General features: G+C 43.8%; 1 protein-coding gene across 1 annotated transcript in view; it reads right to left on the reverse strand.

Moving 5' to 3' along the window:
- Positions 1 to 17,911, reverse strand: part of SINHCAF (SIN3-HDAC complex associated factor) — a 154,151-nt gene that overhangs the window by 75,456 nt on the left and 60,784 nt on the right. Inside the window, 3 exon segments of the mRNA XM_078647470.1 lie at positions 991 to 1,080; positions 5,650 to 5,662; positions 17,453 to 17,552. Of these exon segments, the coding sequence (XP_078503596.1) occupies positions 991 to 1,080; positions 5,650 to 5,662; positions 17,453 to 17,552 (203 nt within the window).

The raw sequence follows: 17,911 nt of genomic DNA on the forward strand, positions 1-17,911 counted from the left end.
TCCTTTTCGCTCGCACCGTAAATCAGGATATCATCCTGAAAGCACATCGTTTTAATACAGTCTTTTAAAACATGTTGCATCATACGTTGAAAAGCTGCAGCTGCGAACGCCAGGCCAAATGGCATCCGCCGTAATTTAAAATTTTCAAATGGGGTCGTGAATGCTGTCAGTGGCTGAGACTCAGGATGTAGTTTAATTTGATAATATGTCGAGGAGAGGTCCAGAACACTAAAATATTTGGCCCCCTGGATTATGCTCAGCATCTCACTTATCCTCGGGAGCAGATATCTATCCACTAGAATGTTGGCATTTAAGTCTCTCAAGCCCACACAGAGCCTTATGTTACTACCCCCATCCTTGGTCGTGATGACGATTGGGGCCAACCATGCCGAGCTTTCAATCTCCATGATGACACCTTGGCTGACGAGCTTTTCCAATTCCCGTTTCAATGGCTCCCTCATGCGTAGGGGAATAGACCTGGTTTTGTGTACGACAGGCACTGGCCCCTCTTTAAGGAAGATTTTGTGCATGTAGTTCTTAAGCACCCCTAGGTTCTCACTAAACACTTCCTTATACTCAGTAGTCAGATCTTCCGCTATCTTGGGAGGTTCCACCAGTAAGACCTGCTCTCTGTTGTTGGGGTCTAGTTTGATCCCTAACTCCTTCTGATGTTTCCACCCCAGAAGACTAGAACCCCTAGTGGAGACGTAGACCTTACCTACTGTGTGCCTGTCCTTAAAAGAAATCCTCATCCTAGCCATACCTTCTAAGGGGATACGTTCCCTATTGTAACCTGCTGGACATATATCAGCTTTCTCTAGCTTAACTTGATGTTTAGCAAATTTCTGTTCAAAAATGCTTTTGTCAACCAAAGTAAAGGGAGAGCATGATTTAGCGTACACATTGAACTTTTGCCCATCAAGAGTAATTTCACACTTCGGGTAAATGTTGTCATCATTTGCATTTTCATCATCAACTTGAAAAATATACGTTTTCTCACCCCCTTCCTCTCTTTCAAGGTTTTCTATGGCATGCACCTTTTGGCTAACAGTTTTACAAACTTTAGAGTAGTGCCCCCTCCTATTGCATTTTCTACACAGTACATTCCTTGCTGGGCATTTCCAATTGTTCGCCAAATGATTTGGTCTGCCACACTTGAAACATTGAAGACCTTCTGATTTGCTGCGTTGAGGGGAATAGCGCGCTGGATACTCACAGCTTCCTCAGCGCCGCTGCTCCTCCTCCACAGCAACGACCGATAGCTCTTCCATGGGCCGCTTCAACCAGCCCCCTAGCAAGCGCCAAAAAGGGAACAGCGCTCCTGAGGGGGAGCAAACTCCCCGCGTCACGCCGCCGACTCGGACCTCCTTTCAGAGCTGGCATCCACGAGCAATGTGGCTCACACGTTTGCCTCTCCCCGCCGATGCGAACTTCCGTACAATGCAGATGCCAATGCTGAGCTCCCCGGGTGAACTAACACATCCAAACCTCCAACACGTCCAGCTCGACGCCTTTGAGAACTCAATCAGCAGGAGGGACAGCGCCGGGGTGTGGACGGCACCCCAATAGTAAGGTACGATTAGATGAGCCCTTAGAGAGTCCACACACCAAGAGACATGGGGCAGGGTGCCGCAGAAAAGTTCACCGCCGTTTATCTTCACTCACCAGACTACAATACTATGCTTTTTTCACATTGTCCGACGTCCACATATACATTCCTGCGCCTTTTTCCACACAAATATTCTTTCAATTCCACTCTGACCAAACTCCTCAAATTTTCTGGGGGCGGGGGGGAGCATCCGCTGTCCCTGACACAGCCTCCCATCCTCGTCGCCACAAGAATGTAGTAAATAAGGGTCCACAAGTAGTTGACTGGAAGTTACTTTAAGAACAAGATTTCTGTAAACGATGCCCCCTGCTTGTCGGTGCCTTAGTGAGGCAGAATCATCAACATTCCAATACAGCCTTCACCTGACAGTTCAAGGACCGTACCAAGTGCTGGGTGAGGGAAGGGGGGGTTGAGGGGGAGGGCGGAATGATCTAAATATAGGTTACAACAGTAGGTTACAGCACCACACACTGCAACGGCCCATAAACTTTTTGCCGCAGCACTGTCTCAGTCCTCTGCCTGGATCCACGGTGCACATTATTCCTACTTGGAGGGTTGGATGATTGCGACCCTATCTTTGGGCAATTGATAGACAGGTAGTTATGTGACTCACCTCCATTATACATTTTCTCTGTGGAAAATTATTGAATACCACACAACACATAATCCCCCCACAATACCCAGGCTGAGGGTAGGGATTCTCACTGGTAAAACGCCATGGATCCCTCCTGGACCAATGAGGTGTGAAACATGTCGACCCATACACATTGGTTGATTGTTTTTTTTTTATGAGAAGTTCACAATCTACACACTCTTTTTATCCCTACCAAGGGGTCTCCAGATTAAATATAACAGATTAAATGGTACGCCTCAGGTAGTTTTAATTCACTTATTTCCAGCACATCTGCACTCCCCATCACGCACGGCTTGGTACTACTTTAAAGCTCTCCGCTGAAGAGTTTGGAGGGATCAGAGCCCACCGGGTATTGAGGACTGGGGCAAAGACATGGACTGGTGTCTGGTTACGGAAAAATCCATATATGAAGCTTGGGGGTGCCCGAATTAATGTACGCAAGTCTGGGGTCAATGGAACATTCACAGAGGAGAGATTTGTGAACCTCCAGGATCGAGAGAAGATATTGTAAATGGGTCCTAAATGTGTCTTAATAGGGACTGAAAGTATGGTTTTGTGAACGCTAAGTTTGAAGCAACTTTTGTAGTGTAACTAAATTGCCAGTGTACATGTACCGTGATATTGTCATTGATCATGCCTTGTTTTCAATAAAAAAGAATTTTTTTAAAAACAAAAAATAAAGATCTCCGCTGAAGAGCCCTCTCGCAGGGCTCGTGAGGTATTGCAGCACCGACCCCTCGAAGAGCTAAGCCCGATGATGAAGTATGAAACGTTCACACGTGTGTGAGGGCATCATTTGCAGGACTACCAACATGCATAATAGTAGCCTTCGGTCTTTTAATGAAATAGCGATTCTCCAGATAAAGTGCCTAGAGAATCTGAATTTAATTAATGACACAAAGTCTAACATTATCCCACCCTTCCATCCCATTTGAGGAGCTGAATGCATTAAAAAGGATACTAGTGTTTACATCCTTTGTGGAAGTGTTTTAAGTTTTTAAAGTAAGGAAGATGTTATGAAGTAACTAGTCATGCTATACTGAATGCTATGTTTTTTTCTAAAGCAAACGTTTATTATCTCATATTTATCTCATGTAACAATTGCTCACTAAGTTTTTCTGGAAATTTTGAGATGGAGAATTAACATCTCTTACTTTCAGATAACGCCCAATAGTTCATTTCGAGAATAGGGTTGTCTTGTTTGGGGGACTTTGATGTTGCTAGAAGTTTCCGCATCCTCGTTCTCCTATGAAGTTTCAGTCATCTGATGTACTTCTGTTGTATTTGGATTTGTTTCTTCTTCGTTTGAACATGAAAGGAGAGTCAGACTGTTATACTGTGGAGTAGTGTGGCTCACTGGTTAGAGGCGGCAGACCCGAGAGCAGAAGTCGGCCCGGGACCAGGGTTCGATTCCCGACGCGGCAGGGTCGTGGACCTTGGTCAGCGGACTCGATAATTCTCGCTCCGGTGCTTACTCTAATCAGGGATCACACTCGGCAACTCTGGGCATTAGCTTGCCTAATCTCCACAACGGCCCCACCAATTCCGAGGATGCCTGGCTCCACCTTGGGGACTCCCAGCAAGGGACCATCCCACAGGGAAAGCCAGGACGGGTTCCCCAGAGTTATACAGCGCCGGGACGCCCCGTTGCTGGGGCAGCTGTGCGCTTTACAAGTATACTACATTTACATTTACATTTACATTTACATTTACATATGCATGAGCTTATTATATGCCTGGAAGGTTCTGTTCTGGGACGGTTTTCTTTATGATGTATGACTTTTAAGTGGCTGTGTGGAGTGGCATTAAAGGAATAATGCATAACATTAGCCTCCGTGTCTTTAATGAAATTCAGATTCTCTTGTCATTTAATTCGGAGAATCGCTACTCTCTATGATGAGTAGTTGCTATGCCACATTGTTCACCAGCATTTCATTAAACAAATGTTGCTGTACAAGCTGTCAAGGGTTTACCAAGGGCTCTCACTCAGTGAAGTGTTACTTTGCACATGTCCCCAGCATCTGGTTGCTATGCTGTTCTTACCAGACAACAATTGAATCCAGGCACTCAGATTGTGTAATCCCGTCTCTCATATGGGTTGTCAAGCATCATGTAAATGGTTGGGTGCCTTGCCTGTTGCCAGGAAGTGTCTCCTTACATGAGTACCAAGTAGGAGGAAAAAACTCAAAGGGTAACAAACCTCAGTGGCAACCTTGGAAGTCTTGATTGAAGATGAAGATTAGTTCTGCAACTGTAAGCAAAGCATCTAACTCCTCCCGACATCAAGAAGGAGAAACGTGCCAGACAGTGGAATCCAGGAGTAGAATCCAGAAGAAAGGTCCAATTGCACACTGCCAAATTCAGGAACAAAAGACGGTAGTAAAGAAAAATAAGATTGTGACACACCATTAACTTGGAAAGGCCTCCTTGTATATGGTACTAACAGGAATTGATATCTCAATGAAGGACCCTGCCTCCTCTTCAGTTGGGGACCACTGTTCACATCAATGGGGAAAACTACAATTTTGGTGAGGGCAAGTCATAAGACTTGGCAAGTAAATACAGAAGTTTGACATCTTTTGACCAGCACTGCATTGCACCATACCGCCACTCATGCCGATTAAGCTAAGCAGCTCACCGAGGATCACTCTATGTAGAGCAGAGGCAGCAGGACAGCTTAGGCAGCGAGCGTTCTCATCCTGTGCTGAGCTCTAATCCCCATTATTCTCACAAGAAGGTATTCGCTGCAGTGGGACAGCATTTCTTGAACATGCAGTTCCCGACTCCAGGTATTGACAACACATTTTAAGAAATAGTGTTTGGATGGGTGACTACCTATAAAACCGTGCCTGTTGTTTTCTGGGCTCACTTACTTCCACTTTATATACTGGATTCCTACCTGTTCTTATCATTGCAGGTACCGTCATACTAATCATCGTGCTAATGTGATGAATTTGAGGTATACTTCAGAACCGTTCTGCCATCATGTTGGCTTTCTACCTGAGGGGAGATTTAATTTCCAGTCTGCATGAATATTGAACTTTTGAGTTTTCAAAAGATTTTCCACCTGCAGCAAAGTGTTTGTTTCAGTCCTCAGTAGCTCACATTTGTGAGCAACATTCCCGTGGAAATTGAGTACATGCTCCTGGTGAATCGGTGGGAGCTTAATCAGCCTCTTTTAATTCATTGTTGCGAGTTGTAAATGCTAATCATGAGAATGTTGCTTCTGGATTAGTGTTATTGCCTCATGTGCCATCAGCTTATTCTGCTTTGCAGCAACTTGGGTCATCAACAATGCCTAATGGATTCAATGAATGTTAATACTCCTGCTTTAGCACCTATGTCTTGATTGCCTCCACCTGCACCTACTTTATTATATTATTCAATAGCGGGGGCGTTCAACTACGAATTTCAACAATCTTTTGCCTACAGCATCACCTATGACACCACTTCCTGTTCTTTCACCAGCACTCTCCATCTTGTCTATGATTAGTTGTTCTCCATTACTTCCCATAATCAAGCCTACATTCAACCCATTTGATTTGGATGTTAACAACCAAACCACTAATCAAACTTCACTTTGAAACAAAAACACAACTACTATCATTTTTACCTGCAGGCTTGTTTTTTTGTCAGCTTGTGCACCTGATTTAATTACCACATATAATCATACTTAATTCATATACAGTTAATAAAGATACCAACTATCCTTCCTGGGGTGTTGTATGTTTCGTGATTTTTAAAATGTGGATGACCCTCTTTGCAGACAGTTGAGAGCGATATGCGAATCCTCTGGTTAAAATAATGCATTATCGGCCCCACCATCATAAACCTTGAAATGAATCCTTTATTATGGTCGGATCACTCCATAATAAACTTCTCTCTCATACTTCCATCAGCCGAAAAAACACCTTCAAAAACCAATCCACTACCATAGAGCTAAATCAATGCAGACTCTTTTCTAAACCTTTTCAACCCCCCGGGCCCAGCAAAGGCACATCCCTTGACAGCTATCTAAGGAACTTCAACCCTGCCATTTCCAAGCCCCTGGATAACTGTGCCCTTTTGAAAGTGAATAAACCACTCAAATCTTCACCGACAGAAAACTGGCATTCTTTGGAATTAAGAACAAGAACAAAGGAAATGTAAATCTCTCGAGCAAACTTGGAGGCTCTCAAAATGTATATTGGACCGACAAACCAGGAAACAAGAATTGAATAATTATTACAGAGCACTGAAGAGAGCGAAGAAAGATTACTGTATTAAAAGACTAGAAGAGAATAGTAATTCTTCCATAGAACTATTCAAAATTGTAAAAGAAATCTCTCAGCCCATTAGCCTACCACAATCCATCGCTCCTTCAGCCACACACTGTGAAGAAATAGCTAATTACTTCACATACAAATTTAATAGGAATTACTCAACATTTGGCATACAATCTTCCTTAGATAAGCTTCCCTGGGAACAACTAGCTCCCCACCCTGAGGCCAGCGCTCACTTGGGGAGCTTTGCAAATGTTTCAGTGGAACAGGTAGAGAAGCTGATGCCAGAGCTCAAATCAGGCTCTCCACTTGACCCCTGTCTTCCCTTTATTTTTTCCCCGCTTAGCTCCCACACTAACAAACCAGAGTAGCTTTCAGCGGCTCTGTCACAAGCATGATCTCTTGCAGCGCTGGGACGCCTTAGGGTAGCCACTGCGCTTTACAATTGTCTTTTCATTTCATTTCATTCATTCATTTCATTCATTTCATTCACTAAGTCCTTATCTGACTCAAATCTTAAGTCTCCCTTTGGCAAAGGCAGAGTACTCAGATATTTGGAAGCAAGCATTAATACTTCCTCTGGTCAAAAAAGCGGGATTAGATGTTTCCACCTTTGCTAACTACGCCCTACATCCCTGCATCCTTATAAGTCCAAAGTCTTGGAAAGACTTGTCAATACTCAACTTACCACCTGTTTGGAGGACAACAACTTGCTAGATCCATCATATGATGGCGATACCCAAATGGTCATTTCAGTCGATGAAAAACTTGAAGAAACGAGAAAAAACCTCACCAGCTGTCTCTCTCAGGTAGCTTGTTGGATGATGGCACATTCTTTAAAGCTAAACACAGATAAAACTGAGATTTTGCTCTCTCAGCAGTGGCCATCAGTTCTGGGATTCATCCTGGTGGCCGGACTACCTGGGCTTTGCACCTGAGTACAAAAAAGAGGCTAAAAACCGAGGTGTGCTCATTGACGATTAATTGTCTATGCAGGAGTAAGTCAAACCATCTACGGCAAAAGCTTTGGCTTACTCAAGCTCTTAAGGAAGCATTTTCACCACAGAAATGCAATATATGTAAGAATGACTTACTCACTTTACACGATTGCAGTTGGTAAAGAACGCGGCTGCCAAACTCATCTGCAACAAAGATAGATCGAGCTCTTCATTGCCATGTCTAAAAACTCTCTATTGACTGCCAATTTGCAAGAGAGATTCAAGCTCCTCTGCTACATCCATAAGGCACTCTACGATTCTGTCTGGTGATCCTATGATCTAAGATGGAATTTCATAAACCGATGCGAAACCTGAGATCACTGAACTTAGCACTAGCCAAAACTAAGCTCATCAAAAAGGCCAGAAGTGGCAGCCGCTCATTTCCCATCTGGTAGCGGCCCACTAGAACTGACTGACCTTGGACATCCACCTCACCGTCAACCATGCCAAGTTTAGAAAAAATCTTAAAACATGGCTTTTCCCGCAGTCACTCCAATGTATTTACAAGACCCTTCACAGACTATCCACAGTGTATCAGATGCAGGGGCGAAACTAGACCCAAACTTTCAGGGGGGTGCGCTAAGACTCCCAGCCAGGGCTGGCCCTAGCACTGGTCGTGCATGGTGCAACAGTTTTTTGGGCGCCCCTCCCCCATTTCCTCCTTCTCCATGAATTTCCTCACTACTACTCTCCAACAATGCTCCTCATCTCTCTATAGCCCCTTTCCGAAAAACATTTTTTGTAGAGCTACTCGTAGTTTACTCACACTCAGTTCTCTGATCTGCATGGTACACATTCTTTGTAGCAGGCACATTAACCCTCTGTGCTGTGTGTATGACAGGATTGCCCATGTGAGTGCACGGTGAGCAATGCAACAGTGTGAGAGTAGGGTGAGAGGAGTGACAGCAGAATGAGTGAGGTGACCATTTCTTTTGTGCAGATTTATATAGAGCTAATTCGAGCTGAAGGTATTGGAGTGCTGTTACGTTACACAAGGACACATTCACATTTTTATTTTCTGGTAGGCATGGGGAGATTAAGTGATTTGCCCAGAATCACAGGATGTGGACGCAACCCAGAGGCTCGAACATTGTTTTCCAGCACCAAAGTCAGCAGCTCTAGCCATCCGACCAACTCCTCTCCCCATATGAATTATGCTGCAGATGTAAGTGCAGACTGGGAAGAATGAATCTATGGTTAGTGATGGACTTGTTTGAGTGAGAATGCAGAGTGAGCAGTGAGGGGGATAGATGAGTGAAGTGTTCCATGAGTGCAGGGTGAGCAGTGTGCTTGTGTGACTGCAGGGTGAGGTACAGTGTGAACAGCGCAAGTGCGTTGTGAGTGCAGAGTGATCACTGTGAGTGCAGAGTGAGCGGTGCGCTCATGTGACCGCAGGGTAAGTGGAGGGAGCCCTGTTAGCCCTATGGGTGTTGCACGCCTGATCAGATGGCAGAACATATAGCAACTCAACGTCCTGATAACCTTCTGGGGGATGAGCTTTACAAATACAGTAAATAAATAAATCCATAATGTCGGAGGTCACGGGACTGCTAGCATCCATCATAGGACACACCTCGATGAATCAGAGAAATGTTACCTTCACTGATTAGCTGAACCAGGTAGAGCTCTAAAAGAGCTATATAATGAGGGTACAATGACAGGGCATATTTTGAGAGGTAAATCCTGAATTGCATTACCCAAATGTATTATTTCGAAGTCTTATTCATAGTTTGAGTTCATCATAAGCCAGGCCTCACACAATCTTCATACTAAAAGCAGAGACATCGACCTTTTAGAAGCCCAGCTACCCAGTAGCTAGAGATATAAATCCTTTTCTTTTACACTTCCACTGGAAAATCACAACAGGTGCCTTTGACTCGAACACTTTGCATCTCACTTCATTTACTGTTGGGTCTGAGAGTCCCAGCAGGACTTGGTCTACTTAAAACCCTGCTTCGGACCAGACAGTTGCCACGAATCATTGTCCATCCTTTGTTCCTCGTTCCTTTTCTCAGTGTCCTTCATTAGTTCTTCCTTTGCATTAGAGTTAAGAGAGCCAACAGTGCCACCTGCTGACGAAAAAGAAAGAAAGCATTTAAATCCGTGTGAAGGTGCTCGGAGAAGAAAAGAAAACAGATTATGTGTGACACGTATAGCAGTTCAGTCATACCAAATCTGATATTGTTAGAATACTAGTAGAACGGAAAAAATACAGGAGAAAAGAACTACCATTAATTTTAAAAACCAAGAAAGCAGCAAGAACAGACTATAACGATTCTAACGTAAAATAAACTAAAGCAGTTGCATATAATATCGATCGGAAAAGTGAAAATGCAGCAGAAGCAAGTTAGTCTTGTAGTAAGTTGTGTCAAAAAATTCTCAGATAAGAATTTTGATAAATGTAAGATAAATGTTTATGTCCATTGTTATGAGGTCGTAAGAACCATCCAGTGAGAGACTGACATGAGACAGAATAGCAGCTTGTAGACACCCGGTCTCTCTTTTCTCCCAACTCTCTCTTCCACTTAAACTAACTGAGTGTTTGAGAGCCCTGGGAGTTAGCATGCAACTGCTTCTGTGCACTATTGTCAACATGTAGTTGATAACAGAAAGCCAATTCAAAAGCCTCTATTGCCAAAGGATCACTGTCTTTTCGTGTGGGTAGCACAAACCCAGATGGCGTATCTGACGGTGGGAAAAGAGCACTGGGCGATTCTCCCTCAAGCACCCAACCTAGAAACTCAGAGTCTGCGGGCAGCCGAGGATGGTCCCTAACTACTCAGTGCGGGCATGTTTGCCCCTATTAGAAGTGCGAGCTGTTTCAGGGACAAATATTCGGAATCATAGCTGGGATCTACCTAGCAAATAAGCGACACTTATGCATAATATACTCACTTAGGTCCAATCTCTGGCCACAAATACTCAGACAAAAGCACATTTATGCTTCATTCCATTATATATATGCAGCATATTAGTACAGACATGACAAAATTACATAGTTAGTTAGTTATAATTGCAACATAAGCAGAGAATATTTCCCACGTGTATGTGTATGTTCAACTTTTTATTCTAGGTTGATTAGTCTCATGCACCACTCCATTCTTCTGGTCGCCGAAACGCGCGTAGAGAACCATTTGCTATGCCACCTTTTTAATATTGTAATTTTCAATTAATTGCGGAATTTTTTATTTAAAAAAAAGTTTTTTAAATTGTGATTTATTCTTATTTTCTGTATAATGAGGATGTTTTGTGTTTTTTATGATTCATTGGAAACTGTGTAAACTGATAACTATTATGTATGCTTTGTATGTCTTATTTTTAGACAAAGTTAATAATAAATTTTGAGTACAGACCTCCATTTTTCTTCTTTATATTTATTGATTTGATCAGATAGAATTCCTGAATCAAGTGCCATGGTTGTTATTTAGCACGCTGTTTTTCCCTGACCTAGGACTTGCTGTACCTATTATTTCAGGGGGTCCTTGTTTTTTTACACATAAGGTGTTGGGTGCTGTTCATGTGGTTGTTGGGGTAGCCGGAGCAGTTGTTGTTGTGGTGCAGGTGAAGCAGCAGGGGGTGGTCTCCTTCTGTGTTGTGCCGTGTGACGTGGCAAGCTGCACTTGGGGTTGAGGACATGGAGGAGTACGGTCAGATAGGATGCAGTAGGACCAAGGTTCCAGGTGTGGTCCAAGCAAGGACGGGCACAGACAGGCTTGCCTTTAGCATGCCTTTGCCGTGCCTGCTGCGACCTTCTGCTGCACATCAGTGCTGCGACTGCCTTTAAGAAAGTTCTGGGAGGCGGAAGAAGCTCAGGGATGGTGGGCGGGGAAAACACAAGCACAAAACAGAAGAACTAGGAAAAAACAGGCACAAAAACGAGGCAATAGCATTGAAAGCATGGGCACAGAATTTCGAGAAATGCCAAGAAAAGTCGCAAAAACAAGGCATAGCCGGATGAGTATCACAAAAGAGTGAGAATAGTAAGGACTAAAACACAAGAAAGTAGTAGTAAACTAGATCAAGAATGAACAAGTATTGGTAAATGCATTAGATTTCACCTGTGTGATAAATAATAATCTGTTTATTTAGGATTTAACCTAAAAAAACAGATAACCAACTTGATATTCGAGTTGACTACCGGTACTCGGTTCAGTACTTGAACATCATAACACCTGAAGAGAGAATGTATGCCTCAGCAATTTTTATATTCAATTAAAAAAATAACCAGTAGATGACAGTGTAGTCCCGTTCTTCCAAAATGGGGAGAGAGTAACTTGAGATCTTCACACCGACTCGTGCAGGCTCACTAATATAACTGCCCAAAACAAAGAATGCAATGGATGCTCTTCATGACCGATGTGGTTTCCTTAGTGGTGATGGTGTGCCATGTGGTTATGGTGTTGCCTTTGTCTGATAACGGGAGACTTATTTCAAGATTTATTGGGTCCGTTTCTAGGTCAAATAAGTCATAAAATCGAGTTCAAGACTTAAGCCTACATAAAATGTAAAGTGAGATCAAATAAATATTCCTCTGTGGCGTCACGATGAAAAGATCAGGAATGTAACACAGCTGTTTTAATGCCTGCAGCCAGGGAAAGTAAACAAAAAAAGAAGTTCCACACAACAGCGAATTAACACAGTAATTCGATTAGAGCCCCCTTTTAACATATATTAAATACAGGAGATTTCACAAACACAGCACCTGTGCAGTTGAAACCTAAAAAGCAGTACGAGCTAAAGTGAGAGAGAGCGAGAGAAAGAGCGAATTAAAGAGAGAGGGCTGCACTATTGGTGTCCTTGATCAGTCAGAGAAATGGTCACTATTAGGTCCTCCTGGGGGGACAGGTCTACCACCTACTATGTAGTATGCATTTTTTTGATATTTTTTTTATAGTGCATTTTATTATGCTTGAAAAAGCAGTTCTCTTCAAAGTGAGGCTAACAATGGCCGATGATTGGTATTAGAATGTTTAGATTCAGTTTAATTACCCTGATTAACAATGGACATTGGACAATTGGTTAATGCCAGTGAATATATGCAATTCTGTGTGTACAGCATTTACCAAATATTTTATGGCGTTATCACCTTTGCAATTTGCTAAAGAAACTGCATGTCATGGTTCCCATTGAAATATGTTTTAATAACAACTAGGGCGATTTCCCTAGTTTTATGGCTTTTAAACTATAGTACTTTTTCAGTGGATTTCTAAGGTTTATTTTCACATAAGTTGAAATCTTACTACCAACTTCCACTCTCACATTAGTTTTTTTCAGTAAATTTCTATTTGTTTTAATGTAAAGTAATATCCAACTACAATACATTTGTGGCAAACCCCTGCCGCACACACCTGTAGCCAGGTCCTGTTCCCAACTCGACGCTCTGCCAGAGGTGGTGCACGATTGGAGTAGGTTGTGGCTTTGCTGACATTTTCTTTTTTCTACATTTTTTTTAGTCCCACAGGACAACATGGGTTACACTGAGGGGCCACTGGATCACGCCGAAGCACATTTTGTTTGTTTCTTTTTGGCCCTTGGTGTGGTCCCCCTTCTATATGTTTTTGAACAAATTTCCAGGACTCAGGGACCAAGTCCCAGCGTCTTTTAATGGCAGTGGTACACCAATCAGATTGTTAGGTCCCATGGGACTCCTGCAGGCCCAACCAATCAGAATACACATTTTGACATTTTTTTCCTGCTGGAGTTCTGCAGCAATAGATATCTATAAAGTATGAACCTGAACTTCTCTAAAACGGCTAGACTGAATGACACCATTTGATGTTGTTCTGTTCAGCTGTTTTTCGTGTTTCGTTGTCTAATTTTTCCTTAGGAAAAGGCATGGGGAAAATAGTGTTTTGGAACCCGCTTTTTTCTCGGCTACCACTTAATGGATCGCCTCCAAAAGGAGCTGAGGTTGGTGAACTTTTTTTCTGGAAAGTTTTGTGAAGATTCATGAAACGGCGCCAAAGTTATTAGCAAAACAAAAAACACTCATCCTGTAGAAACTCTTGACTTGTGTGTGACTACACAGCGGAGACCACTGTTTAATATACACATAAATAGCTATATATATAAGAATATGTGTATTCATGTATGTTTGTGTCATTAGATAGATAGATAGATAGATAGATAGATATAGGATGCGGGCTCTGTATATACTATATCAAAGTAAGGTATAGGGTGCACGGAGTCCAGGGAGTTCCCAGAAGTATAGCAGAGGCTAAATTATGTAAGTACTAACAATCTCTCTTTGTGGTAGTGTGGGCGAGCAGTTTGGCTTATCAAGAGGGTGTGTTAAGCATTTATTGAATTCACTCAATCAAGGACTGCCACAAACACATTCAGAGCCAGAATCCAGACAAATGAGGTAAGTATAAAACAAGATATATTTATGCTTTTATATTAGAACCAAGCAGGACTTGGCATAGATGAGTAAAATATATCTTCGCTGTCATGGGGCTTCATCTCGCCCCCCACAACCGCACTGCTAAGTATGCGAATTCCGCGAGTTTTCATTTGTCTTTTTACCATAATCAAACTTCATCCAAATAATCCATGATTTTTCAAAACGTATTTAACTCATTCCCAACTTTTCAAACGAGTCCACATGCCATGTGTGTATGCAATTATCGATTTTTTACTGTTCACTCCGCGTCTATCCGGACTTTAGGAATGAACAGAGCTGAGGCATTAATTCATGTCAGGCAGCGTTTAATCTTTAAAATGTACCCAATGCATTTCGGGCTCAACGCCCTTCTTCGGGGGTCACTGTGAATACATAATAAATAATCACAATCACTATATGTGAGCATCACTTTGGTTTTACATTTCCAATTCTAAATCCAAATGTGAAATATACAATATGCGATATTTAAAACCTTTTTATCACTTTGATTTCCTCTACACAGTAAATCCATATATTCTGAAAGTGGTAGACAGTCTATCTCATGCATTTCTTTCCGCTTATTTTTATTTTTCACTTCCCAGTCTTATTGAAAAAATTGAACCCATCCCCTCATCATATTGCGTAGCCATAGAGTTCTCCTGTAATCTCCCTTCGCTTCTCAATCCGAACTGTATTTCAATCGTGCTCTCTACCCATATGCTCATTAATAAACAGTCACTTGTACCCCTACCATGGGCGGTTCCCTCGTGTTTACTTTCACCCACATTCTCCAAGTCACTATTTATTTAGCGACATCACCTCTCACTCAAATATATCTTCAACATGCATATACTGTTTAAGGAAATGCAGTTGTACTAGAAATTGCAGTTCTTATAGGTTTGTATCACGTTTAAACACAGTTTGTATCATACAGTAAGTACTTTCAGATTATTTTTGGGTTACTTTGGAATACTTTGAGTACTGGTGGTTGCATGCCTAGATACCACACCTTAGGATCTCTACATAGAAGGTAAGTATGACTTTGCAATTGAGTTCACTGTTCTCCATACATTAACAGTTCCACACTTAGAGCATTTTTAGGCCCCAAATCTTATAACATGAGTTCCGAAGGCAGAAAAATGGTTATCGGTTTTGAAGGTAAGTAATCGACTCACGACGATGTGTTGTGGTGGTTAGGACCAAGGTTCCCCAAAGTCTAGATGGGCACTCAAGTTGCACCACCAGTGGCACTGGGGCAGCTGGGTGCAGAGTGCAGGGGCCCAATGTTAGCCACTGGTGCTAAGGGGGCTTTCGCTTAGGGACTGCTGACGAGCATGCCACTCGGGGGTGGGAGCAAAGCTTCTATGGTTAAGGTCAGCACTGCAGGGGCCAATTGCCACCACAGGAGCCGCACTACCAACAGCACTGGGGCGGCCGGGTGCAGGGTGCAAATCGGACATCAGGGACTCTGTGCATTCCAAAGGAGACCTTCGGTTTCGGAAAGATTGGGCAGGCCCGAGCAGGGAGACTTCCTGAAGGCAGACCCCTGCTAGAGTGGTAAGTTGGGATCTTGGGGGATGCCCGGACACTGTAGGTTAGGCCACTCAAGGCCGTGGGGCGTTGGGTGCAGAGATGTCTTCTGGCCTAGGGTTTTCTTACTAGCTCCGGTCAAGGTCAGGAGGGGGACCCTTCAGGTCGAGGCTGCAGGCGTCATCGGGAGTCTTGAGGGAGGTCGGGGATCACCAGATCTCAGGTCAGAATCGATGGGGGGGACCTCATTGGGGTATTGGGCCACTTGATCTTGGGCCATGGGTGTCGGGTGCAGAGTGGTGCAGAATCGCAGGGTCAACAGAATCCGGATTCTGGAGGTGAGTCTTTAGTTGAGCAAACCCAGTGCTCACGGGAGACAGAGTCTGTGGGAAGGTCGCAGGGGAGGTCCTTCGGGCTCTGGGGGTTGCTGGCTGCTGGACTCGCCAGGGTTCTTGCTGTAGGCAGGTAATCGAAGGGACAGGCCAGTAGCGCTGGGGCCAAGGAAGTTGGTGTCCTCTTCTCCTACCTGGGTCAGCACAGCTCCTCGGTCTTTCTTCTTTCTTCCTCGAATCTAACGAGGCAAGGTTCAGGGTTGCCCCAAAATACTAGATTTAGGGGTGTTAAAGGGGTGTGTAGGTCGGGACCAACTCTTGGGGAGGGTACACCCCTATTTTGCCCACCATCAGTGGGAGAGGGCATGAGCCTCTTCCTAATTGGCTGAGTCCCCTCATCTTCAAGATGAAGGGGACTGAGATGTGTGCTTCACCTCGCCTCCCCCACCTGAGGGGTGGGGTTGGCATAGGTGGGCACACCTCTCTTCCGAGCTTGGATTTGCCGTTGATTCACACGCCTAAAGTGGGGGCCAGAACTGGTGGGAGCCAGTTGCTGGGGCAGCAAATGGCAGGGACAGAGTCCAAAGGCGGCAGGCCTTTGTAGCTTCCCCTCTTGTGGATCCAGCCCATCCTGGGGGAGGAGGCATGACACCTCTGCCCAGGATGGCCTTTGTTTCTGGACCCAGAGAGTGGAGGCTCTCTACCCAGGGGTCCATAAACGTGTCTAGTGGTGGCAAACGGTGCAGAGCCATTCAGGAACCACACCAGGGCTGGTCGTGTTTCAGTGGCCATCTCTAAGAAGCCCTCTGAGTGCATTTTTCATTAAATCCCACACTGGCATCAGTGAAGGTCTAATTTGCTACCAAACTTCCCAGGTTTTAGCAAAGCCATTATAGAGCTGTGGAGTTCGTAGTGATCAACTTCCAGCCCATATACGCTTTATGTCTTTACAACACTTACAATGTCTAAGAACAGACTTAGACACTGTAGGGGTACAAGGCTAATGCCTCTGTACCCTCATCTTAGGGCTAGTGCACCCTGCCACAGGCCTTACTTACCTACGCCTTAGCCAGTGGATTGCAGGCTAGGCACACACGGATGTGTGCCACGTCGACTGCAGTGGCAGTTTGTGTGGGTTAATGTGCAGGGCCTCCAAGATGGCACAAAAGGTGTTCAGTCCTTAGAGACCTTCCTACGTCACAGTGCCCTTGGTACCCATGGTACCTTTCACAAGGGGCTTACCTGTGGCCAGGGATTGTGCCAATTTTGGATACATAGGTAAGGTCTTGGGAAGGAACACAGGCCCTGGGAACCTGATTGGCAGGGACCCAGGGCACATCAAGTCGGTTGCATCAGATGTCAGGCAAGAAGTGGGGGGTAACCATGCAAAAAGGGGCACTTTCCTACAATAGTGATACTAGACTTTTACAATTTTTATGCAGAAGTAAATAAAAAGAGTCACTGTTACCCAATTGAACCGGACCGTGGAAGGATGGTACACCTGTGGGAGGCATTGGGAGCACAATCAAAGTAGAAAAGGGATTAAGGGCAGGGCCCCAGAGGGGGGAAAGATGCCTTTCACCCTCCGAAAAAAAGTCAAAATAAAGAGCTGAGGTTCGAGAATATACCCAGTTCTCAAACCTGTCCATAAGTGTCACAGATACAATAAAAATACACATTAGTGAAAACTGGACATAAAGCTCACATGATTCCATGTTTTTTGTGTCTCATTCGGTAGTTTCTTCCATCTTTTCACAAGAAGTACACAGGCATTGCACATATCTCCTGTACGGGCCTCACGCAGGCTGATTTATTATAGAGAGAAGAGAGAATCAATTTAAATATATTTAAAAAAAATGTTTACTTTGTTCAGTATAGTTTGCAATTATTTTCATTCTACTGGAGATCAGGTTGGAGTAGCATACTTGCAAGACAAATAAAGGACGTGAGGTGAGTGCTGCGTGTGTAAAAGCGGGAGAAACGCATGTTGGGATATTAAGAATAGTGTTTATCTAAGGAATCAACCGTTTTACGATCAAGGCCCTGCTGAGGGCACTATACTGTCGTTAAAAGCACTCTACCTGAGGTACAGGCCCAAGCTACAGGCGATTAACAACCAGTATAGCCCTAGGCAGAAGTGCTACAAAGTGATTAGAACATTCCA

The sequence above is a fragment of the Lissotriton helveticus genome, chromosome 1_1 (genome assembly GCF_964261635.1).
Source record: "Lissotriton helveticus chromosome 1_1, aLisHel1.1, whole genome shotgun sequence".
NCBI lineage: Eukaryota > Metazoa > Chordata > Amphibia > Caudata > Salamandridae > Lissotriton > Lissotriton helveticus.